At 45.3% G+C, this 26,267-nt stretch overlaps 1 protein-coding gene across 2 annotated transcripts; it reads right to left on the bottom strand.

Moving 5' to 3' along the window:
• Positions 1–9,143: 9,143 nt before the first annotated feature.
• Positions 9,144–21,058, bottom strand: PLAC9 (placenta associated 9). Of its 2 annotated transcripts, none has more exons than XM_057734635.1 (4): positions 20,911–21,058; positions 11,109–11,206; positions 9,767–9,896; positions 9,144–9,277 (listed from the first exon to the last, which is right to left on the bottom strand). In XM_057734635.1, exons 1-4 carry the CDS (start codon positions 20,972–20,974, stop codon positions 9,231–9,233), a joined length of 339 nt encoding a protein of 112 aa, XP_057590618.1. In that variant the 5' UTR covers positions 20,975–21,058; the 3' UTR covers positions 9,144–9,230. The 2 variants fall into 2 exon arrangements, with proteins under 2 accessions (XP_057590618.1, XP_057590620.1); XM_057734637.1 differs by having other exon boundaries at positions 9,144–9,281; positions 9,775–9,896.
• Positions 21,059–26,267: the final 5,209 nt, after the last annotated feature.

Below are 26,267 nucleotides of genomic sequence, written 5' to 3'. Positions count from 1 at the left end.
TTCCTGGTGCCGACTTGTCTTCTTGTGCTTTATGATTCTGCCCTGTAGCTCAGGGGTTCCAGCCTTACTAGCTGGTGGAAATTTATATGACTTTAAATAGAAACTTGTGCTCAGGAAACCCTGCGCATAAGTAATTTGCAGAGACTGGGTCGTAAGGACATGAGAAATGGAGGTTCCTGAAATTCATCCTTGGGGTCCAGACACTGAAAAGGCTCAGGGATTTTGGTCGGATGCAAGTGTGGTGAAGTCTACTAGGGCAAGTAGGAGGAGCGTGGTCCTTCCCCCAGATCTGGAAGGAGGGACGCCGGCAGGAGGGGATGTCCATGACTCCTGGGGGAGGCCTTACAGAGGAGGGTCAGAGAGGCATGAGACCAGCTCCTCCCCTCTGGGACCCTTCAGTCTGAAAGGGAGCTCCTGGCTGTGGTCCCCAGCATGCCCTTTGCCCCTTGGTTGGTGGTGTTAGGAGAAGGGAAGTCCAGAAGGGACAGAGTTTCTAGTAGTTGTCATCACTTCCAGAAACCCAGAGCTTGTCTTCTGATCAGGAATCTCCACTCCCTTTCTGGTTTTTTATGTCAAAAGTTTAGAAAGGAGAGAATCTAGGGAGTAGGGTAGGAACCCAAGCCTGCTTGGCCCTAGCAGGGGCCCCAGGGCGTGGCTTGTCCACAGAGTGGATATCTGCTTGGGGATACCACCTTGACTCCCTGCCTTCTGGACATAGAAGAGGGGATGGCCCAAGGGGCATGGAGCAGCCGTGAGCTGGAAATAGCATGGTCTACCTAGACCTGCTTTGCCCAGCCAGAGAAGGCTCACGTGGGCACTGGAATGGACAGCAGGCTCTGCTTGTCACTTCATCTCTGCCTCAGTTTCCACGCCTGGAGCCTCTTGACCAAGAGTCAGCATGCTTGGCTGAGGCGCTTCTCCCTGAGGGCAGGCCCCTTGCCCTTGGGTACCTGGTGGGATGGACTGTGTGGCATTGCACAACTTGCCGTGAGCCCAGACTGACTTTGGTGGCCTCCTGCATTGTGCCAGGGCCTAGATTCAACCTCCCGTAATGTGACTGTAAATGTTCTGTGACATTACTTTGTCCCATTGTCTGCACCAGAGGTTTCAACCTGATGCCCAGCAGGTTATCTAACCTGTACATGCATTTACTTTTGTCCCCAAAGAGTCTTTTACTTTGGTCCCCAAAGAGTCTTTTTTAGGCCTCCAGCAGTTGCTGCTGGAGCCAACTCATAGATGCCCTATTTAGGCATGCACTCTCCATTTTGCCACAGGCCCTACTACTCCCTGTTATACCAAGTGCATGTTACCTGTTTGGCCCCTACGGGCATTTGAGTTTGAGAGCCCTGGACCACCTGTGTTCATCCTGGTCCTTACTCTCTACCTTTCTGTCCCTCTGACTTCCCTCTTGGTCATGCCTGTGAGACCCAACCCATAGTAAGAATGGGCTGGAGGACTATGTGAATGCCTCACAGATCTCTCCAGAGACAAAGAAAGGTACCTACTGCCTTCTAAGTTCAGTGGAAGGTTTTTTAACAGTGATGATGATGCTCAGGATAAGAAAAAGATGAGGGAGACATTGACCTTACAGGTCATCTTTCTGGAGAGGATTACACTGGGTCTTTTTCTGCCTCCTGGAGGTGTTAGTCAAGGCCAGTCATGCTGCACATCTAATGTCACTTCCAGAGTGGCAACTAGAGGATGAGGCACCAGGTGAATTCAGTCCTGAGTCCATTGTCAACAGCTGTGGAGATATTGGAATGAACACTATGTATTACGAGCAGGGCTACGACTAGGGTGAGGCAATGAGTCACTTGCCTCAGATGCAAAATTTAAGAAAGGAACCTTGGAGTGCTCACTTTGTGGATGGGGAAATGGTCCTGAAGTGGTGGTTCTCAAACCCTGGTGTGCATCAGTACCTTCCGAGGAGGTTATTAAACATGCAGGCCCCTGGGCTCCAGCCAAACAGATTCTGAGCAGCCATGGGGTCCAGGAAACTACACCTATAACCTGATTGCTTTATATTCTGATTCTGAGCTAAATACTCCTGCACTGAGACAGAGAACTTCTGAGACTAGAAATGTTCACACAGAGGGCAGGTGAGCAGGTGGCAGGGTGTTTCAGTCAGGTGATGGGAGGTGAGACTAGTCCACTCCCAGCTTTGGCAACAGTGATCTGAAAGATGAGCCTTTGCAGATGCCCAAGGTCAAAGCAACAGCTCGATGGCCATGCCATGTCCATCTGTGTGCTTTGGCAGGGAGTTACAGTCCTAGCCTAGGACTTGGCCCCTTATTTCTGCTCTCAGCTCCTTCCTTCCCTGGCTGATATGGAATGGAGTCAGACATGAAAACAGACATCAAGCTAATCATTTCCCCAAGCAGATACTAGACTAGCTTAAATTTTTTACCTCATCAAACCTGAAAGCTCTCTGCCTGTGTTCCTCTAAGGACAGGGACATCATTATTCAGTCCTCCAACTGGCACTATACAGGGTTCCCTCTCAGGAAAGGAATCAGTCAATCCCCAACTCTACAGTGGGCTCTTACCCTCAATCCCCACTCCTTGGAAAGCTCATTTTGGCCTGATACTGGTGTCCACTCTGAACCTAGTTTCTTCCCAGCAGTAAGAGCTGATGCAGCCCTGAAGCAGAAAGAGCACTGGTTCAGGAGTCAGGCATCCATATTCCAGTCTCAGCTCAGCTACTGATTTGCTATGTGACTCTGGATAAGCTATTTCCTCTCTTCAGGCCTAAAATGAAGGGGAGATAGATGAGAGCTTCTTAAACTTGATTATAATCAGCAAAAATGGTAGAGTAGGGAACTCCAAAAGCCTGTTCTTCCATGAAAGTGACAAATAAGTTGGCAAAAAACTGTCAGAATCAACTTTATGGAGAACCCTAAAAATGAATCAAAAGTTAGCAACTGAACAAAAGCTTAAAAAATAAAAAGAAAAGAAAAAAGCTGAGTTTTGGTAAGAGGGTCTTATTGCATTTTCACTTACTCCAGCTTTATCCTCCTCACCCTAGCTTGGCACCAGTCTCAAAAACAATATCCACAGGCTGTTGTTATAGGTTCCTAGCAGTGAGTGGAGCAGAATGGACCTTTGTTCTCTAGAATTATGGTTGGTTGTTGATCCCTGAAAGACTGGCTCAAATGACCTGTTTTTATTTTACCTAGTTTGAAACTTTCCCAAGGTGGAGGTGGTAACCCCTGGGGACATTTGAAGGCAAATTCATTAGCACTGATTCCTGGAGAGAGGGATAACAGCTGGGGCAAACAGGAGACAAATTGAAAAGTTTGGGGAGCAAAGGCTGATGATATGATGCTTTGGGGAACAGTGGTTTTGGAGTGCTCCCACTAATTCCTAGGAATCTAGAAGGCCACACACATGTCCAGAGCTGGGCACATGCTTAGAAAAGACTTGAGAGGACCTTAAGCTCTCATCTCTGGCTGACCTTCAGGCTCTGCACAAGCAGGAAGTGAAGGCTAAGGCAGAGTCATAGACTGCCTGGCTGAGTATCAAAAGATTCGCCCCAACCCACACAGAACACATTTGTAAAGACTGGGAGATTTGGGGTTTTGTGGTTGCTCCAGGAGTTTAAGGAGATATGTTGAATCACTAGTGACCACTAAGTTAACTGAACAGAGACTTCAATGAGCACACCTGACAAAGAACACAAACTTTAAAAAATTAGTTCACAAAGTCACTAAACAAACTACAACAAATTCAATAAGCAGCAATAACAAACTCTGGGGAAGGGTAAGAATCTGATTTCCAGAGTTTTCACATAATGTTCAAAATGCCCAGTTTTCAACAAAAATTATGAGGCATGCAAAGAAACAAGAAAGTATGACCCATACACAGGAAAACAAGAAATCTGTTAATAGAAATTGAGGAAAACTGTGATAGTGGACTTACCAAGCAAAGACTTTAAATCAACTGTCTTTAAAAAGCTCAAAGAGCTAAAGGAAACCATGTGTAAAGACCCAAAGGAAACTAAGAGAATGTCTCACCAAATAGAGAATGTCAATAAAAGGAAGTTATAAAAAGGAACCAAATAGAAACTCTGGAGTTGAAAAGTGCAATTACAAATTTTTAAATATCACTTGGAGGGGCTCAAGAGATTTGAGAAGGCAGAAGAAAGAGTTGGCAAACTTTAAGATAGGTCAATTGAGATTTCCCAATCTGAGGAGTAAAAAGAAAAAAAGAATGAAGAAAATTAACAGTGGGACCTGTGGGACGTCATCATGAAGTATACCAACGTACATGTAATGGGAGTCATAGAAGAGAAGAGAGAAAGCAGAAATACATGAAGAAACAGTGGCTGAAATCTTAGAAGTTTGATGAAAGACATTAATCCACACATCTCAGGAGCTCAGTGAACCATCCAAACTGTTGAAAGACAAGGAATCCTGAAGTGATCAGTAGAGAACTGACTTGTCACATACAAGGGATCTTCAATAAGATTAACATCTAATTTCTTGTCAAAAACCATGGAGGCTAGAAGGTTGTGGGATGACATATTCACTATGCTGAAAGAAAAAATGTCAACAAGAATCATACATCTGGCAAAATAGCCTTCAAAAATGAAGACGTTAACATTCCTGGGTGACTGTTTCTTGCTAGTAGTCCTTACATATGAGAAATGCTAAAGAAAGTCCTTCAAACTGAAATGAAAGGATACTGGATAGTAATTCAAATCCACATGAAGACATAAAACATTGGTAAAGGTAAACACAGGTAAATATAAACATCAGTATTAATATATATTTTATGGTTTGTAGCACTTCTTTTTTCCTATATGATTTAAAGGATAATTATACCAACATTGATTATAACACTATGTTGATGGGCACAAAATGTATAAGGGTGTGATTTGTGACGATAACAACATTAAAGGCAAGCGATGGGGCTATATAGGACATACATAGAGACAAAGCTTTTGTCTACTATTAAAACTTGGTGTTAATTCAAACTGGACTGTTATAAATTAAGATGTTAATGTAATCCCAGAAAAATAAAAAATAGTAAAAGAAAGGAGAAGGTATCAAATGGTACACTTGAAACCATCTAACTAATATAAAATATGGCAATAATGGATGAATTAAGGAGCCAAAAAATTATAAGATGTAGAAAACAAATAACGAAATGGTACAAATCTTTATTAGTAATTAATTTTAAATATAAATGGAGTAAATGCTCCAATTAAGAGGCAGAGACTGGCGAAGGACATTATATCCTAATAAAATGGTTAGTCCATCAAGATATAACAATTATAAACATATATGTATCTAACAATAGAGCCCAGAAAATTTGAAACAAACTGATAGTTGAAGGGAGAAATAGTTCAGCAATAATGGTTGGAGACTTCAACACTTCACTTTCCTTACTGGATAGAACAATTAGACAAAAGATAAACAAGGAAACAGAAAACTTGAACAGCACTATAAATCAACTGACCTAACATATATAGAACTGTCCGCCCAACAACAAGAGAATATGCATTCTTCTCAAGTGCACATGGAAAATTCTTCCAAAACCACAAAACAATCTAAATAAATTTTAGAAGATTCAAACCATACCATACAGAGTATCTTCTATGACCATAATGGAATAAAATTTAAAATAAATAGGAAATCTGGAAAATTTACAAATATATACAACTAAACATACTTTAAAAAGACAATGAGTTAAATGAGAAATTAAGAAATACTTTGAGATTAATTAAAATGAAAGCCCAAAACTTATGGGATGCATTGAAAGCAGTGCTCAGAGGGAAATCTATAACTGTAAATGCCTACATTAAAAAAGTAAAAAGATCTCAAATCAATAGCCTAACCTCCCACTTTAAGGAATTTGAAAAAGAGCAAACTAAACCCAAAGCAACCAGAAGGAAGGAAATAATAAAGACTAGAGTGCAGATAAGCAAAACAGAGACTAGAAAAACAATAGAATCAATGAAACAAAAAAACCAAAAAGCTTAAAAAGATCAACAAAATTAACAAATCTTTACACTGACAGAGGAGAGAGGAGACTCAATTACTAAAATCAGAAATGAAAGTGAGGACATTACTAACAACTTCATAGAAGTAAAATAAAGGATTAAAAGAAAATACTGTTAACAATTGTATGCCAACATATTAGATAACCTGGATGGAAAGGGGAAATTCTTAGAAACACACAAAGTCCTAAATTTGACTCAAGAAGAAAAAGAAAATCTCAGTAGACCTTTGAATTACTGAAGAGATCAGTCATCAGAAACTCCCAACAAGGAAAAAATCCAGAACCAAGAGCCTTCACTGGTGAATGCTATCAAATATTTAAAGAAAAAGTAACACCAATCCTCAAACTCTTTCCCCCCAAATGGAGAAACACTTCCTAACTCATTCTATGAGACCAGTATTACCTTGATACCAAAGCCACAAGAAAAGTGCAGAAAACCTCAGTGAAATGCTATCAGACTGAATCTAGCAGTATATTATGAGTATCCACCATGACCAAGTGGGATTTATCAAAGGAATACACAGAGCATTAAATATGTAAAAATAAATCAATGTAATGCACATTAATAGAATGAAGGTGGGTAAAAACTACATAATCATCTTAATTGATGTGGAAAAAGCATTTGAGAAAACCCAAAATCTTTTCACAAATAATAATAATAAACCTAAGAAACTAAAACCAGAAGGAAAGTCTGTCAACCTGAAATAAAGGGCATCTATGAAAACATACTCGATGGTGAAAAAATGAAAGCTTTCCCTTAAGAACAAGAACAAGACAAAGGTGTCTGCTGGTGCCACTGCTATTCAACATGGTATTGAAAGTTCTAGCCAGGGTAATTAGGCAAGAAGAAGAAATAAAAGGCAAATTGGAGAGAAAGAAGTAAAACTCTATTCACAGATTACATAATCTTATATACGGAAAATCCTAAAAGAGCCACACAAAACCCATTAGAGCTAATAAACAAATTTAGCAGTTGAAGGATAGGATATGTGATCAACCTACAAAAGTCAGTTATATATCCATGTACTAGCATTGAACAATCTGAAAGTAAACTTAACAATTCCATCTACAATAATTTCAAAAGGAATAAAATACTTAAAGATAAATTTAACCAAGTTGGTGTTAAATTTATATACCCTGAAAGATACAAAAAATACAAAACATCCTGTGCTTATGGATTGGAATACTTAGAATTGTGGAGATGGCAATACTCTAAAAATTGGTCTACAGATCCAACCCAATCCCTACCAAAATTCCAGCTGCCTTTTGCTGATGTGGACAGGCTGATCCTAAAATTCATATGGAATTGCAAGGAACTGTTCCTTAAATAGCCAAAAGAGTCTTGGAAAAGAACAAAAAAGTCAGGGAACTCATACTTCTTAATTTTAAAACTTACCGCAAAGCTATAGTGATTCAAACAGTGTGATACTGGAATTAAGACAGACATACAGAACCATGGGATACAATTGAGAAGTAAACCTAAACATTATGCTCAAATGATTTTTGACAGGGTGCCAGGACCATTCAATAGGGAAAGAATATTCTCTTCAACTAAGTACAAGAAATGAAGTTGAATCCCCACCTCACACCACATACAAACATTAACCTAAAATAGATTAAAAAAACTAAATATAGGAGCTGAAGCTATAAAAATATTAGAAGAGAATACAGGAATAAATAATTCATAATCTTGGATGTGGCAATGGATTTTTAGATATGACACCAAAAGAACAAGCAGCAACAACAACAAAATAGATAAATTGGATTTCATGAAACGAACTTTTGTGTTTCAGAGGACACCATCAAGACAACCCACAAAAAGAGAGAAAACATTTGTAAATCATATATCCGATAAAAGCCTAGTACCCACAATACATAAAGAACTCTTACAACTCAACAGCAAAAAGACAAGCTAGTTTTTAAAATGGGCAAAGGATTTGAATAGACTTTCTCCAAAAAAAAGACATACAAGTGGCTGACAAACACATGAAAAGATGCTCACCATCACTAGTCATTAGGTAAATGCAACTTAAAACCACGAGATACGACTTCATACCTAGTGTGATGGCTATAATCAATAAGATGTGTAGGGGAGGATAAGGAAAAATTGAAAACCTTATACATACATTGCTGGTAGGAATGTAAACTGGTACCATTGCTGTGCAAAAACAGTTTGGTGGTTCTTCAAAACTTAACATAGTGTTACTATTTGACTGAGCAATTCCATCCTTAGTTATAGACCCAAGAGAAATGAAAACATATATCCACACAGATTTATACATGAATGTTCATAGCATTATTCATAATAGCCAAAAAGGGCACACAACCCAAATGTCCACTGATTCGATGAATGGTTGAATGAAGTGTGATATATCCACACAATGCAATATTATTTTTCAGCCATAGACAGGAATGAAGTACTGATACATGCTACAACATGGATGAACCTTGGAAACAGTATGCTAAGTGAAAAAAAGTTAAACACAAAAGGCTTTGTGTCTGACTTTTGTATGATTCCATTTATATGAAACGTCCAGCATAGGCAAGTCCACAGAGATAGAAATATTAGTTTCCGAGGGAGGATGGGAGGGGGAATGGGAAGTGACTGCTTAATGGTATAGGGTTCCTTTCTGGGGTGATGAAAATTTCTGGAATTAGAAGGTGCTGATGAGTACACATTATGGACCCACTGGATTTGTACCGTTTTAAATGGTTAGAATTTTGAATTTTATGTGAATTTTACCTCAATAGAAATTTTTTTAAAAATGTGAATGTGCACACAAATTCCCTGGGGATCTCATTAAAATGTAGATTCTGATTCAGGAGGTCTGGGTGGGGCCCCAAATTCTGCATTTTTGGTAAGCTCCCGGGTGACACCCCTGCTGTTCACCTATGGCCACATTTTGAGTAACAAGGTTACTCAAAGGGCCCTTCCACTGTGCTGCCTTATGATTCTGGGCCTCAGGTGCCTCACCTCTTGAACCAACGCCTGCCCTGTCCACCCCTATAAATAAGGAGGGTGGAGGTGCGGACCGACTAGGGCTCCTAAGTCTGATCTTGCAGCGGGTGTGAGCCTCAGGGCTTGGGAGCAGATGGAGAGGGGGCTGTGGCTGCAGGGGTCACTGTCAGCAGACACAGAGGGGACCAAAGGAGTAGCTTTTATTTTGCACAGAGCTGAAGAAGGCAGGCCAGAATGCATGGCTCTGTTCTCAGAGGAGAGCTATTGCATCACTGCCAGCTGCTGGGTGGCTCCTGCTCTGGTGCTCCAAAGCGATCTGAAAGAAAGGGGGCAGTCTTGGAGTGAGCAAACGGGGCCTGAAATCAGCCTGCCCTCCCCTCCCAGTCCCCTGGGGACTTGTGTGCCAGGATACAGGGCTCAAGGAGGGAGCAGGTGGCAACCCCTCCACTGCCGATCAGAGGGATGCCAGGCTTCCCTGAGAAGATCTGGTGGTGGCAGAGACTGGAAGGGAGATGGAAGGAGCTTTGAGGTGTGTAAATGGCTGGGGAAGGAGGCAGCTGCTCTGGGTCAGAGTGGCTGATACTGGAACTCTTCCAGGTGCCCTTACCTGATTCTGGGCTGCAGCAACCCGGGGGTGGGGGCAGAGAACACTTGGGGTGAGTCCAGGGGATGCCTCCCACTTCTGTCCCAGGGAGGAGCTGGAGCTTCCCTGGCTTGTCCAGGCTACACCGTGGGGTGCAGCAGCCGTCCCCCACCCTGCTGGCCAGCCCTGGACGCTGTCATCTCTGCTACCCGAGGTGCTTACCGTCTCTGTCTCCTAGGAGGTCGGGGATTGGGCTGAAGGGGCCCGGGGGCAGGTTCCAGGCCAGCTCCTCCAGCTGACCCAGCAGGCCTTTCACTTCTGCCTCCAGGTGCTCCACCGTCTTCTCCACCGTCTAGAGCAAGGAGAGAAGTTGGGGGAGGAGTAGAAGACAGAGTGGTGCCAAGCCCAAGTAGGACACATCCTAAGGAGCACCTGGCAGTCCAGTAGGGTGCAGTGGGGAAGAGAACTGGGTCTTCCTGGTTCAGGCTCTGCCCCTGTCTGCCTCTCCGTTCCCCAGATGACAAAATCCTAGGGGCTCACTTTTTTTTTTTTTTTTTTTGGCCACACCTTGCAGCATGAGGGATCTTAGTTCCCTGACCAAGGATTGAACCCATGCCCCTGAATTGGGAGGAATCTTAACCACTGGACCGCCATGGAAGTCGCTAGGGGCTCCTGGTTCTGGCACTCAGGAGTTTCACTCAGTCGCTGATTTGGGGCGGGCATAGAGGGTCTCTGGGATTACTTTTCCCCTTTCAGGACGTCACCGCTGGGAGCTCACATTCCTTTTGTTGCCCCGCCCTCTTGTGGCAATTCTGCCAAATGACAGTTTGGGGATTTTGAAATTTTCTTTATTCAGGGTTCTTAACTTTCTTCGTGAATGAACCCCATTAGCAGCCTGGTGAAACCCACAGACCCCATCAGAAAAACACTTCCATTGAAAAAATAAAACATAGGATTTCCAAGGACATAAATTGCTCTGAAATATTCTTAAAGTATTAAAAATTAAATTTTGATATAAAATTTATGTATTTATTAACTTAACACCAGGTCTAACAGTTCTGACATACTGATTAAATAATATACTGAGATATTCACAATGACTAATGGCATGAAGTTATCTGTGATTTCTATTGATGACAAAGTCACAGTACTGTCAATACTCCGGCAGTTTGTTGTCGATATTTATAGTGAATGAGACCGCTAAATTTCAGCTAAAGGTTTGTGAAAATCGCATTTTTTTCCCCACACAAGTTTATGGACCCTAGGTTACAAACCGTGGCTGTGTAACAAAACACTGCAACTGAATTCTCACCTTCTCATTCAGTGATTATGGGCAGATCTCTGGCTGGAGGTAAGCAAGGTCCCAGGGGAGGCAGGGTCTTTTTGGGGGCTGGTCAGCCTAACAGCCCAAGTAGGGCAGGGAGATGTTTAACATGGTGGCCAGGGAACAGGATTGGCCTGACCTTGCCCAATTTTCCAAAGTAAGATTGGCCTGAGCCCTCCAAAGTCACCAGCCGGGCAGGTGGTCCTGAAGCTGCATGCCCTTGCAGGTCACGCTTATTACCTCCTCTATGACGTCTAACCGGCCGTGGACAGCCATGTATCTGTCACACCCTGTGGTCCGAGCTAGGTCTCCTCCGGAGGGGATGAAGGGCTCAGCAGCTGTAGGAAAACAAGTCTTGTCACTGTGGGGCTTTCGGTTTCCCTAAAACATTAGAGACTCCTGCAAAGCACTGGGCTCAAGGGAGGTGGGTCCTGAAAACAGTCCAAAGAGGAGCAGAGGAAGACTCGGTGTGGGTCAGGGTGTGAGTGTAGGGCTGTCTCAATCGCTCACTTGGCCATGGTCACCTACAGACCCAAGTGGGCTTCCTCAAGGAGGTGCTGCCTGAACTGGGAAGGGAGGAAAGGTTTCAGCCAGAAAGAACGGCATGTGCAAAGATAGGAATGAAACAGCATGGCTCAGTGCACAAACCCTCAGGAAGCTTGGAGTGGCTGGAAAGTATAGGGTGGGTGGGAGATGAGACTGGAAGAGGTGGATGGGGGAAACAAAGTTGGGCCCTAATAAACCAATCACCATACTTGCTTGGGGGTTTATTTTAACAGGAGAGTCTCATAGTCGAATGTGAATTTTTAAAATACAGAGAATGGATTGGAGAGATTTGTCGTTTAAGGGAGGAAGTTACTGCAGTAATCAGCATAAGAAGTGATGAAAGGAGACAGTAGCTGCAGGAAGAGAGGAAGAAAATGCATGGAGGTGTAGTAATAGCATTGACATCGATGAACAGTTAGTAACATCTGACATGAGTGCTCACCATGTACCACATGGTGTGTTAACTCAGTCAGCCTCTACAGTCAATTATTATTCCCAATTTACATGTAAGGAAACTGATGCACAGAGGGGTGAAATGATACGTCCAACATCACACAGCCAGTAAGCGGAAGATCTGAGGTTCAACTTGTTCAACATCATTTTCCTCCCCAATGTTGGCTCCTCCTTGGTTCCTAACACCACCAACCCTCACACCAGATATCTTAGAGCCCCAGTTTTGAGCTCAAGTTGCAGTGTTTGTGGCTTTGAGATATTTGCAAGGCATCTGAGTTGGCTGCATCCTTGGAGAACACGGACACTCAGGAAGGAGGACACTGCCCCAGAAACAAGGAGAAGCCAAGAGCTTTCCAGAGAATGAAACAGTCAGCATGGCCTAAGCATCAGGGAGGTCTAGCAAGATAAGGACTGAAAAACAGAGTGACAGAAAATTCAGATGCTGAATGCCATCCCAGCGGTTTTAGAGGACAGGTGCCAACAGAGCAAAGTCTAGTCTCAGAGATAGGGGATGAGAAGGGAAGGAAAGGTCAGGAGGAGGAAACTTAGATCCCGGAAAACATTTCCATGAAACTTGGCTGTAAAGGAAGGGAGATCAGATCACAAGGTCTAAAGAAGTGTTTATTGTTGTTGTTTCCAGGTTTTTAAGCAATGAAGAAATGCAACCATGCTTATAGCCTGAGGACAGGAAGAAGCCAGGAGTACTGAAAGCATGCATTTCCTGAAGAGATGTCAGGCCATGGAATCCAGAAATGGTGGTGGGGGGTAGGGGGGTCACACGTGGAAGGAAGCAAGAGCACATGCAGAAAAATGGGTAAAAAAAGTTCTACTTAAATTAGGTCCAGGAAGTTGAGTGAGTCCCACCTGATGGCCTCTACTCACTCAGTAAAGTAAGAGGGGAATCATCTGCTGAAAATTCATATAGGGTTAGAAAGAGGAGAGCTAGTTGTGAAGTTATCAGGAATTCTGTGAGTGGGTTGTTAGGCGCAGCCACTAAAATGGGAGCCGTGGTGAAAGCATGTCCACCATGGAAACTGACAAATGCTTTGTTTGTTTGTTTTCCGAGAGCCAGTGTATCCACACATCCCCAGGGAAAGAGCTTGAATAAAGAGAGGGCTCCAAAAGGGGATGAGGAGAATGAGGAAGGCAGTTAGGAGGAGGATGCAGGACGACCGGACATCACCAAGGAAGCTCCTTCCCCAGCAGCTCAACAGGTGGGTAGAAGCAGCAAAGACAGACAGCTGATGAACTGAAACCTGGGAGTCCATGGGGGTGAGTGCTGAAGAGCAAGAGAGCAAAGGAACTGAGGATTCGACCAGCAAGGGCTTACAGGGATGAGCTCTGGAATCTAGCTTGATTAACAAAGATAAAAGGCCATTAAGAGGGCCAATAATTGGGAGAAATGGAGAGGCTGAAGGCACCGCAGATCTCGATGAGATGATGGGAGTAACAGAAGGAACAAGTGACAAGGGATGTTGCAATTTTAGCTTTTAGAGGTGGAACGGCTTCCCAGTGACAATACCAAGGCTGTGGGCATCTGAAGCAGAATGGGGTAAGTTATTGGACTTGATCTTTGCAGATGGAAAACTCTTATAACTCTAAGACCTCGATGTTGGCTGTTGCCCAAGGGGACATATAAAGTTGCCCAGAAGGCTGGCAGGTCTTGAGGTAAGGACGGTGAGCCATTTTGCTGGTGAGGAATGTGTAACTCTAAAGGTTGAGTGACTGGTCCAAGATCACACAGTCAGGAAATGCCTGGACCCCAAGCACCCTGGCCTTCTCCTGGCCCTCCCTCAGCCCTCTGGCCTTCAGGGGTTCTGCCAGAGTCCCCATGCCCTGAGAGTCTCTGGTCCCAACTCTATCTGGATTTTAGCTCTTCCACTCAAGGGCGAGAACCAAACGCAGGGGCAAAACTTCCTTCCACTCGGAGCATCTTTTGTGGAGAACAGTTTGGGGTTTTTTTGTTTTGTTTTGTTTATAAATTTATTTATTTATTTTTAGGTTGCGTTGGGTCTTTGTTGCTGTGTGCGGTCTTTTTGTAGTTGCAGCGAGCGGGGTCTATTCTTTGTTGCAGTGTGCAGGCTTCTCATTGCAGTGGCTTCTCTTTGTTGCCAAGCATGGGATCTAGGCATGCAGGCTTCAGTAGTTGTGGCACACAGGCTTAGTTGCTCTGTGGCATGTGGGATCTTCCCAGACTAGGGATCAAACTCGTGTCCCCTGCATTGGCAGGCAGATTCTCAACCACTGGGCCACCAGGGAAGTCCACTGAACTTAGAAAAACCTCTTCAGAAAACAATGGTCTTCTTGTTGACTTTAGGGAGGTAGGGGATGTGGTAACGGCACTTTGGTGTTTTTTTTTTTAAGGGAGCCTTTTAGAGATCAATACTGAAATATTTATAGATAAATTGCTATGATGTCTTGGCTTTACTTCAAAATAATCCAGGCCTGGGAGTGGGAGTACTGAGCAAACAAGATTGGCCAAGATTGATAACTGTTGAAATTGGGTGATGGGGACGGGGGTTAATTCTGCTATTCTCTCTACTTTTGTATATATGGTTTGAAATTTTCCATAATAAAAACCAGCTGTTAGCAAAAAGCAGAAGACATTGTGGGCTTCGTGCATCGATACAAAATATTCAGGATGGGTGTTGGGGGGAGGGTGGCCTGAGAGACCCCACCTGGAGGGCTGTGCTGCATTCTGGGCCACACATCGTGAGAAGGCCTGAGAAGACCTCTGACAGACAGAGGCAAGTCAAAAGGGGGCCACGGTGAAGAGACTCCAGATTTTGACTTATCTGTCTCAGCTAAAAAAACTGGTGAACTCAGCTAAAGAGGAAAGACTTTGAGGCAGCAGGCAGAGCTGTTCTCACACACAGAGAGGGCTGTCTGGGAAGAAGGGGTCTGTCCTGGTCTAGGTCTGTGTCCACACACCCTCTGCAGGCTCTGCCCAGGGGCCTTTGGCCAAGCCTTCCCCCTGAGCCCCACCAGCCCTCTCCCAGACCCTAAGTTACTCTTCTCCCTCCTCCCAGCTTAGGCCAAAAGGAAGCAGCATGACCCTACTGGCCAAGTGGGGTTCTGCCAGCTCTCTAAGTCACAAACAACATGCATCTGCTCCCCTCCCTCAGCCTAAAACATCCTGTTCTCTACGTGTCTGCTATGAGGTCTAACTTGGCTCCCAAACCCCTCCAGGGAAGAGGCTGGGCTGAGGTTTCCCTCCACATCACATAGCACTAATCCGTCACATCTGGACACAACTGTGCCCTGGGCTGTACTGCACAACTGTCTGTGAGCTCATCTAGGCCTCCCGAGGAGCTGGGCTGAGAGGGAGCTGGGGCAGAGCCAGGCCACCCTGCCCTGCTGCTCCCTCCCCAACGCGGGTCCTCATGGCATTGACCTCAACGCATGCATGACGGCAGAAAACACACTGCAGATCCCTGTTCCCAGCCACGAATTGGTGCGGGCCCGTGGGAACTTTCTTCTCCCTGAGCCTCTGCTGCCTCCTCTGTAACGGGTTAGGGCGTGGGGGGCGGAGAGGCACTGCTGTCCAGATGCAGCTCATCCAAGGTTTTGCCTCTGCCTTTCAGGCCTCAAAAATTAGCTATGAGGACTAAACTGGGATGAGTCAACAACAAGTTGCTTCTTGACCCAGAAGCTCCAGCAAGGCAAGAACTGGGCAAGGACTCCCTTTTCGTCGTGCTTCCTCACCAGTAGAAAGGGGCTCGTGATAAGCCCAGTTTCACCAGGCTTTGGGGAAGCTCAAACCAGAAGAAGAGTGGGAGAGACAGAAGAATTATCACGACTGACCATGGGCAGCCAAGGCTGTGGTTCCCAGTGTCCCCTTCCCTCCTTCGCTCCTGCCCTCCCTGCCCTGGCCAGTTGGGAAATGGACCTTCTTGGATGCAGGGTTGTTTTCTCTGGCCTGGCTTCCGTTCAGGGCCTATGTGCACCCTGGATGGTGGCTGTGGGTGGAGCATGGTGAGAGCAGACTGCCAGTGGAGACTAGAGGCCTAGCACAGGCACCAGGCTAACCTCTCCAGTTAAAGGGACATGGCCACTGGGCCCCCATCCTCTGAGGCGGGAAGTACGGCCCCCTCCCACTGACAGGCATAGGAGACCTTTTGTCTCTGGATCCGAACACTAAGAAGGTGCACACAACTCAAATGATTTCTGACCCTGAAGGGTGCTGCTTTGATCAGCCACACTTGTCACTTGGGGATTAATTCTATTTGACCACATTCAATATAAAAGTATAATAAATTTGACCACATTTAATATTTGTATTAAAGTTTGTGCTTCATCCCAAGCCATCAGTGGTTTTTTATTTTATTTTTTTTAATCAGAAGAACACTATTTTAATACAATTATATGAAGAACTCTAACCTATGGACATGCTCTGGCTGAAACAGGAGAGGGACCCTTGAGCCCCCTAAGAGGGAGCTGAGATGCTGAGGAACATTTTTGTTTTGTTTTGGGAGTGATGTATTCTGTCTCCCTTGTTCTCCAGTCATTTTCCAGATGTGGATTTGAGCCTTACTGATTACTCTGAGAGCTTACCAATGTCAGTCCAGTACAGTCAGCATCTGGTTAAGTGAGGATACAAGCTGAGCTGCTATAACAAAGAGCCCCCTCAATCACACACGTGTTCATTTCTTTCTCACGTATCAGTTCAGAGGTGGACTGGCTGATGGTCAGGGCTGACAGGCAGCTCCGCTCCCCAAGGCCATCCAGGAAACCAGATTCCTTCTACCTCAGAATACGGTGTTTTTTAATCCACTGGGTTATAAAGTACTAGGACATTCCTAAATCCCCACCATGCTGAGGTCTTGGAAGCCATCCAGGATAAACCTCTCTCCACACACACTGTGCACAGAACACAAGGTTGGGAGTCAGAGGCACGGTCCCACCTCCACTACTTACTGACTGTGTTCTTTGCCTCTCTCTCAGCTTTGTCTTAAGGGATCTGCCCTGCTCTGTCTACTTGGTAGGATTGCTGCATTCATCCAAGGGGATCCAGCATTTGAAGGTGCCTTGGAACTGCAAGATGATGTACAAATGCCATGTAGGTCATTCACCAGGTGGGCTGGAGACTAAGCAGGTCAGTGAAAGCCCCTGTGGCCCCACCTCTCCACGTGGAGCCAGTGTTCTTTGCTAGATCACTCTGACCAGCTCTCCTCAATATGGGCAGGCATCTGCTCTAGGACTATACCTGTGCAGGGGTCCAGGGGATGCTTGGGAGGGGCTTCTCCAACAAGCACACAGAGGCTGGCTGACCAGCCTCTCTGGGCTCTGTTACAAGCCAAAGCCACTTGCTGGATCCTTGGTTTCCTCACCTTTAGAATGGGCACGATCATACTCTATATTTGAAGCTACTATCGATTTGTGATCAGTTATTATGTCAGGCTTCTTGTTGAGTGCTTATATGCATGATCTCATTTAATTCTAACTGTGAGCTCAGTACTCTTACTTCTCACGTTTTTATAGGTTAGAAAACCAAAGATCAAAGAGGTTGAGTAACATGCCCAAGACTACACAGCTAGTAGGTGGTGGGGACAGGATTTGAATCCTACCTGCAAGACACTGTCTGTACTGTGTTCTGGCAGTTCTGTGATGAGTTAAGGGCTTCCCATCTTGGAGGTCTCAGCTGCCTCCTTTGTAAAATGAGGGGCTGAAGAGGTACGGGGCAAAGGGGACCCATACACATGACGCCTTTGCACCTGTCTTGAGCCCCAACAACAGCCAGACAATTTGATCCAGCCAGTACTCTGGATCAAATTGTCTTTGAGAGGTTTACTCCCCACAACATCCATTTTTGTTAGAAGAAATGCCATGATCCTCACCATAGCCCTTCATCATCTTCCTCTTTCACCCAAAGCAAAAAGCAGAATCCCAATGGAAGACAGATGTCCACGGGGACCTGGAGTGGTGGTGGACAGTGAGAGCTTCCCCTCCGTGGGCCCCAAGGCATGGGTGAGAATGGCTAATAGGACTAGGCCCTAGGGGTTGAGATCCCTTGGGTAGCAAAATTGGAAAGGGACTCAGCTGAAGCCTTAACTTAAAAAAAAAAAATTCCCTACAAGTAACACAAACCAGTCTCCTTCACTCAACACATAAAGAACTTTTATAGATCAGTATGAAAAAAATCCAGGACCACAATCAAAAAGTCTAAGACAGTTCACAAAAATTAGTAGAAATGACCAATATGCATTTGAAGAAAAATCAAATAAATGAAATTTAAGGCAATAAACCATCTTAAAGTATTCTTGCCAAAAAAAAAAAAAAAATCTAACTGGAATTAGATGAAGCTTCTAGATCTAACTACCAGTTTATAAACAATACAGGGGAGAGAACATTTAAATGACACCTGGGGGATGCAATCAGCTAAAATTTAAATGTGAAAAACTTTATAAGACTAACAACCCAGTTTATTCAACAAAAAAATCTTAAGAAAAAAGGGGAAAAAGAACTTACTAAAGAAACTTAAAACTTACTACAAGAAACTTAACAGACTTATCAACCAAAAGCAATGTATGTACCTTATTTGGATCAAACCAAATATAAAAACAGGACACAGTCAGGGACAGCTGCATGCTGATTGGCTATCTGATGACATTACGGAATTATTGTCCATTTTTAGGGAGTGAAAATGGTACTGTTATTAAAAGCTTATTTATCTTTTAGAAATAAATAAGGCAACAGTTATAGGTAAAAGTATATAATGCCTGGAATTTCCTTTAAAATAATCTGAGGAAGGGAAGAGAAGGTGGGGATGATAGATGAATCAAGATCTGTCAGGAATCCATTCTTGTTGAAACAGTGATGGGCACATGGGGGTTCACTATACTATTTTTTTAAAAATTCTTTTTCAAATTCTTTTCCCATTTAGGTTGTTACACAATATCGAGCAGAGTTCCCTGTGCTATACAGTAGGTCCTTGTTGGTTATGCATTTTAAATATAGCAGTGTGTACGTCAGTCCCAAACTCCCTACGTATCCCTCCCCCACTCCCCACCCCATAAGCAGAAGTTCTTCTAAGTCTGTGAGTCTGTTTCTCTTTTGTAAATAACTTCATTTGTGTCATTTTTTTAGATTCCGCTTCTCTGTCTGAATGACTTCACTCAGTGTGACAATCTCTAGGTCTCTATTCTGTGTTTCTATTCAAAAGATTTGATAATCAACAGTTAAGGGAAAAAATGGTATATTGTCTGAAGTCTGAAAGGTTATACACAAAAATGTGTGAACTCAATGTAAGATTACATTAATATGTTTATACTTTCCTTTTTTTCCCCTTAATCTGGAGCAATGAGCATGATCAGCAAGAAAATAATGTTTAAAAATGGCTTTAAGCTAAAACGTAGGTACCAGTCAGAGCTAAAGGGGCCACAGTGTCAGCCACTACGGGCGGCCAGCTCCTCCCTCTGGGCGAGCACAGACTCGGCTTTGTCCCCTCAGTTCCTGCAGGGGGGGACGCCAGGAAGACGGGGAGGGGCAGGGAGGCAGGGAAAAAGGGCAGCACCTGGGCTGGGCTCTATACTGCGCGGTCCCAGCCAGTGAGGAAGGTTGTTGGTCCTCAGTCAACCTCAGGGAGAACTGGGACTCAGAGAGCTCAGTGGAGCTGTCTGAGGGGACAAGGGAAGGAGCCGATGTGTGTTAACAGGTGTTTGCACTGGGCACTTCCCTTTCATCCAGCTCTGCAGGTGGGAACCATTCTCCCCAACTTACAGAAGAGGAAGCAGCTTCAGTGAGGTGCCGTGACTCACCCAAGGTCACTCAGCCAGGGGCTGCCCGGGATCTGAACTGGCCTCAACCCTTTCTCTAGGTGCTCACTCCCACAGTGCCTTGTGCCTGAAAGGGGGCTGGGCCAGGGGTCAGGCGAGCTTCCATCTTAACACAGGGCAGGGTGACTCACAGCCACCAGCTCCAGGTTGCTGGGAGAGCAGCCTGACTGAGGGGGCAAGATCCCTGGAGAGACCAAGCCTTCCCCTCAACTGTACGACTAGGATGAGCATCTGCTTGAGGCCTGCAAGAGACATGGGCTAAACGGCAACGTGGCTTATAAACTGCATTGTGCTGTATAAAGTGCAGAGTCTCGGGGTGGTGGAAGGAACACCTTGTGTCTAATAAGTTCATCTGCAGCCACCCTGTGAAGGGGTAGCACTAAGACTGCTATCAGGGAAGGGTAGAAGGTACAGGGCACGGCAAGGAACCCAGTCAGTAGAGCACCCAGAGGGCCTCTCTCTCCTGCAGCCTCCTCCCCACCCATCCACCCATCCACGGCAGCTCAGGCCCTCTGAGAACTCTCCGAAAAGCTGCGGACTGGCCTCCTCCCCCAGACTGCAGAACCTGCTCAGAGCACCTGTCAGGTAAAGCCCTGGCCTCAGGGGCAGCCAGCCTGGCCCCTGACTGGCTGTGCTGGGCCAGGCCTGGGTCATCTGCCTGTTGGAGCTCAGCTTCCCAGGAAAGTCCCAGAAAACTGGCCTGGGTGCCTCCGCAGGCCCTCTGGGCTGGGCTGGGCTGGAGGGCGGGGAGCAGGGCCGCCCCACCCTGCAGACTTGACTGTCCACCTTGTGATCCTGGTCTCCTCTTTTTCCCCTCGAGGTGGGGCAATGGGTTTCTCCACCCTCTCTCTTCTTTTTTGTCTCTCTCAAATCTTGCTCTTTTCCTCAATATCCTCTCTCCCTCCCCCCCTTGCCATTTTAGTTCCTCTATTTCTTTCCCTCTTGTTCCCTATGCCTCTCAAACTCCTTTTTCTATCCTCATTCATAGTTCATTACCCATCTGTTTCCCCCCAAAGTCTCTTTCTGTCCCAATCTCTCCCTTTCTCTCTGTATTCTTCCCTCTCTCTTTTCTAATTCTCCCTGTCCCTCTGCCTCTCTCTCTGCCTTTTTTGCCTCCGTCTTTCTGTTTTCTCTCACCATCTTTCTCTCTCCCTCCCTGCATCTCCCTCTTTCTCCATCCCTCTCTCTCCATCTGGCTCCGTTCCCATCTCCCTCTCTGCCTCTTTCCTCCCTCCACCGGCCCTCGCCCCGCTCTGGACCCCACTCACCCGCGAAGGCACCCGAGGCGCGGAGCAGGGCGAGCCCGGCCAGCGCGCAGAGCAGGGGCCGCATGCTGCCGGCCGGCGGAGCGCAGCGCCGCGTCTGCCCGCGGCCGCCCTCCCCGCCCTTCCCGGGATCTCGCCGGCCCGCCCGGGAGGAAATGCTCGCAGTCCCAGCCAAGATTCCTGGGCGGCTCCGGGCTTTCTGGCTCGAGCGAGCCCGCCCCCTCCAGAGACCCCGCGGGCGGAGGGGCGACTCTCCAGGCTGGGCGCCTGCCCTGGAAGGGGCCGCGCTCTGAGCCCCCCACGCCTCTCCCGGCTCCGAGCACAGAAGAGAGGGCGATGGAGCCGGGGGTGCAGGGATCCGTTATGAGCCCATTTCACAGACTGGCGGACTGCAGGCGCAGTGCCTATCCTGGCTACCAGTGGAGCCCCTTCATCACCAGGCCCAGGAGAACATCTTTATCCATCAAGGGGCCCCTTTAGGGTTAACCGGAGCCTTTGCAGATCAAGGCTGCACCTCTGCCTTCTCTGTTCCTGACTGTGGCTGTGCAAGTGTCCAAATACAGTCACCACACTAACCAGTAATCCTTCTCACTTCTTCCAGATAATTGCCTCAGGAACAGAAATTCACGTTTTGAGTCAGCAGATCTTGGACAGAGACTTGGATCTAAATTTTTAAAAAGCTCTCGGGGATTAGAATGCCCACATGAACTGGCTCAGAAGAAGGATTTATTTCAGGAATGCCAAGAATTTTTCACACTTGGTAGTAGGGCTGTCTTGGTAGTTTACCTAGATGGGACAAAGAACAGTCAAACCCACAGGAATTCTTGCAGCTCAGAATGAGCGGGCTGCCTAGTATTTTGAGTTAGCAATAAAAACAACATATATACAGTACTTTCTTATTGTAGTAGAGGCACAAAGTAATAAAGCATGTGGGATAACACACAACACCCCTCCCTGTCACAAACTCCCCCTGCCAGGTGATTCTGTTACCTACCAGGCTTCTTAATCAATAGAAATTGGTAAGAAGCCAGACAAGAAATTCAGGCAAGGATTTATTGAGATTTGTGCTGCAACACAAGGCAGTGAAAACAAGTAACATGTTCCCTGGCTCACTCCCTGGGGGGGGGGGGGGGAGCAGCTGGCTCCTTACGTGGGCTGAGGGTGGGGGTGGGTGCAGCCGTCCAGTTTGGAGGGGTGGTTTAGGTGGTCTTACCTCTGTCCAGCCCTTTGGTGGTGCTGTGTGCAGAACCCTTCTTTTGCTCAGTCTCCTCAGAGGTAGCCGTTAGATTTTTGGTCTTTTTGTATCTTGTTGTTCCTAATTTGCCTTAACTGCCCATGTACTCAGTTATTTTTAGTCCCTTATAGCTTCTTTATATTTTGTTGCTGGAGATGTTCACCCAGATGCAAGCACTGCAGCAAAGGGTCCCAGGTCCCAGCCTGTCTCAATTCCTGTCCAGTTTCCTCAGCTTGGTGGGCTCTTCCAGTTCCTTGTCTGTGTATTCCCTATTGATGTAATATAAATTCAGACACAAATACATATACATGGGATTGAATAATATATTTTGGGGGATTTGCTTTCACCTTCATGTTCATCTCAGTCATAATATCAAATCCTAAAGATCATTCTATGTTAGTACACCTAAATCTGAGACAGGCTGGGACCTGGGACCTGGAACCCTTTGCTGCACTATTTGCACCTGGACAAATGGCTCCTTGAGCAACAAAATACAAAGAAACCATAAGGGACTAAAAACAACTGCCTGCAGGAACAGTTGGAGCAAATTAGGAACAAGAAGATACAAAAAAGACCAAAAACCCAACTGCCGCTTCTGAGGTGTCAGAAAAAATAGCAGGGTTCTGTGCATGATCCCTGCACACAGCACCACCAAGGGGGTGGGCAGACTGCCTAAACCACCCCTTCAGTGGGACCCATGGATCCGTCCCTACCCTCACCTCATTGAAGGGACCAGCTCTCCCCTCCTCCGGGAGCGAGCAAGAACACCTGTTTCTTGTTCTCGCGCCCTTATGCTTCAGCATGTCCCAATAAAACCTTGCCTAAATTTCTCATCTGGCCTCTTATCAATTTCTATTGATTAGCGAGTCCAAGAACCCAGGTCAATAACAAATCCACTTCATTCCTTTGAAGAGCTGCAAAATATGTCATGATTGGATGCACTATTATTTGTCCAGATGGTCCCCTGTTGATGGACATGGAGTTTGATTCCTTGTTTTTTTTCCCCCAATATAAAGCATGCTTCAGTGAACATCCTTTTGTACATATCTTTATGTATATATTACATAATTCTGTATTTCTGAAAGGTCTTATTCCTGGAAGAGGAATCATTGATTCAGAGGGCCTTTTACATTTTGCTAAATATGCCAACGGCCCTTACTAAACCCAAAGGTGGAGCTGGGCACTGAGAGCAAGGCTCGAAGGTGCACCCAGTTACGTTGTAGTCTATGTTGGAGTTGTGCTGCAGGGGGCGCCATTTATGTAAAATACTTCTGGAATGGGGAGACCTGAAGTTCTAGATCTCCAATCCTGGATATTTATCTTTTAATATTTTGATAGTTTGATGGTGAAAAAAAGTTACCTTTTTGCTTCTATTTACATACCATTTATTATGATTGAAGTTGAGCTTTATTTGCCTAGTCAAATACTTTTTTCTATTTTTCCCTCTTTTCTTTACATATTCTGATTATTAATCCAATGCCTGATATATACGTTGGCAAGGTTTTCTTCTATTGTCTTGAACTTTCTTTGTGGTGTCTTTCATCATATGGAGGTTTGGGATATTTAGGTAGCCAGATTTCTCAATATTTTCTTTTATTTTCTTCTAGATTTTACAACTTGCTTATGATTCCTCACATCAGGACTATAAAAATATTTTCCAACATTTTCTTCAAATAGCTTAAAGTTTTTAAAAAATGTGTAATCTCTAATGCTTCTAGAATTTTTATGTGGTTCCAAGGAAAGATCCAAGCTTAAATTATTTTTCCACATGGACATCTAAATAGCCTGTTCTTTATTGCATAGTCCATTCTTTAGCCACTAATTTGAACATAAAACAAATTGTTGGTTTAGCTATTCATTCCCAAGTGGAGGTCCAAAAAAATCTCTAGCCATCATGTCTGTTATAAGGTCAAATAAACAAAACTAAAATAAGCTTAGTGTTTCAATAAATACTGAAACTATTATTTGATGAAATTAAACAGCCATTCCAGACTTAAAAACAACAACAAACTCTAAGAGGTAGAAATAAAGAGAATAAAAGGACATTTTCTTAATAACTGCTTTTACCTTACACAACTAGTTTACACATACCTGCAGGAGAAAGGAGAGATGCATTCTTTATGAAGCCAGGAATGAGGTGAAGACGCTATCCATTACCACTGTTAATTATCTGTGGTCTGATTGATGCAATAAAGTACTGAAGAAAAGAAAAGGTATTGTAAAGGAGACAAAATACTGATATTAGTAGAAGATTCAATTGCTTTCTCAAAAAAATCCAGTAGAGCTAAAAGAAGTACTTGAATTACTCCATAAATTGGCTAGATTTAGGATAAGTGTTTGGCAATCAATTTGTTTCCTGATACAAACAGAAGCCAGCCCAAACATGCAAAGGAGAACTTCTGGGCAGGATGACAATATGGACCCAGTTTGCTAATGCTCTCTTTCTAATGTTCTCTAGAAATGATCAAGGAAGTTAAAAATAGGGGAAACTGGCATCAGTACCAGGAACTAGGGAAATACACCAACCATATGCCAGGCATGTCAGTGGCCAGCTGGGACTTATGTCAATAAGTATTACTATTATCACTCTGATATTTGCTAAACTTTTTCTTTGAAACTGGTTTTTCTCAGGCTGTCCATGTGTTATTTCATTTAATTCTTGCCCCAAGAAACCTAAAAGGAAAGTGTTCTTATTTCCTTTTCGGAAAAGATATATTTTATCAGATCAGAGGGCTGCAGAGCCCAGATTGGAAAGCAGGTGGATCTGATTCTAAACGTCACACTTTTAAGCATTATCAGGCCCCAGGTGAGCAACTAGGTAGTGAGGAAATCTGGAGGGAGGTGGAGGTGGAAGAGGACAAATCAGGTATTTGGGGGCTCAGAGTGGCGAGTCCTTAAGCAGTTAGGGGGTGATGCCCCATAACTGCCTGCACAGTTCAAGTGCCCAAATGTGCAAAGCCGTCCTTTCCTCTCATGCTTCTGTCACCCTGGCAAGTAGCACCAAGATCCACCGTGAACCCACACAGTGTGAGGCTTGGAGAAGTTAGGTGGTGGCCTAAGGTCACACACAGACATGTGGGGATTTGCTCCCAGGGTGCCTGTGCCCCCACAGGCAATGCTGCAGGCTGTGTGCAGCTGACCAGCCTGGCCATGTTGTGGGGACAAATGGGGGCAGGGGGCATCTGTCAGGGCTTGTTGCCCCAGCCCACACCCAAAGGCAAGGGACCAAGGCAAACAGGAGGTAGGGGCTGGCCATCTCTCTGGGGGCGGAGGTGGGGGAGAGGGACCGCCCAGCTGAAAGGGCCTCGGTGACTGGGAGGGTGGGAGCCACACAAAGCCTCCTTGTCTTCCTGTCTCAGTGCGGACAAGTGGTTCCAGGAAGCCCTCAGCCCTGCGTGGGCCGGGCCACCCCCTCTCCGCGCAGATGGAGCAGAGCTGCTAGCCCAGGGCCGCATAAGTTACGGGCAGAGAGACTGAACCGGTGGAGTGTGGGTACAGATGTCTCTGTAGGGGATGGAAGGTGCGGGGGCCTAACAAGGTGAGACTTAGGAAATTTTTTGTTTTTTTAAAAAAAATCTATTCCGTTTCTGGCAAGCAGTCCCAAATTCTCCCAGGTAGGAGAAGATGTAGGAAGATAGGGAAATCTGCTGGGTACAGGGAGGAATGAAGTGAGTATGTGGGGGGGGGGGGGGTAGAGGCCTAATGTTAACAACTATAATATCAGTAATTATAGTCCTAAATGCCCACATTTATTGATGCTGACATTCATTGATTCCGACTTTGTGTCAAGCACTGTTCCAAGCACCATATGCTTGTTTCTCAGTCAGTCTCGGCTGGTACTGTATGAGTGGGGTTCTGTGGTTATCCCAGAGGTTGATAAGAGCAGTTTCCCACACAGTGTTTTTTGAAGTGTGATGAATCCACATTTAAAGGTGGAGGAAGCCAGCCTAAAGGGGTCTAGCTAGCAAGGCATCCCACCTGCTCAGTTTTGAGATATTTTTGCACAGATTCACATTGCTCAATGTCAATTCAGTTCATTGTTAAAGCCATAGACATTTCCCAAGACTATGTTCATTTATGACTCTGGGATCCTTGTGGGCTTGGGGGTGGGGGGGTGGGTCGGGAG

Source organism: Hippopotamus amphibius, chromosome 5, assembly GCF_030028045.1.
Source record: "Hippopotamus amphibius kiboko isolate mHipAmp2 chromosome 5, mHipAmp2.hap2, whole genome shotgun sequence".
Taxonomy (NCBI): domain Eukaryota; kingdom Metazoa; phylum Chordata; class Mammalia; order Artiodactyla; family Hippopotamidae; genus Hippopotamus; species Hippopotamus amphibius.
This window is presented reverse-complemented; position numbering and strand designations above follow the sequence as displayed.

What these genes read in the sequence shown, in the direction of transcription:
- PLAC9 (XM_057734637.1), bottom strand. Translation starts at nt 20,974, where the DNA reads ATGCGGCCCCTGCTCTGCGCGCTGGCCGGGCTCGCCCTGCTCCGCGCC. An exon ending in CGCCTCGGGTGCCTTCGCGG is followed by an intron (nt 11,207 to 20,910) that starts GTGAGTGGGGTC and finishes GTTTTCCTACAG; the next exon opens with CTGCTGAGCCCTTCATCCCC. An exon ending in ATCCCCGACCTCCTAGGAGA is followed by an intron (nt 9,282 to 9,774) that starts CAGAGACGGTAA and finishes GCCCCCTTTCTT; the next exon opens with TCAGATCGCTTTGGAGCACC.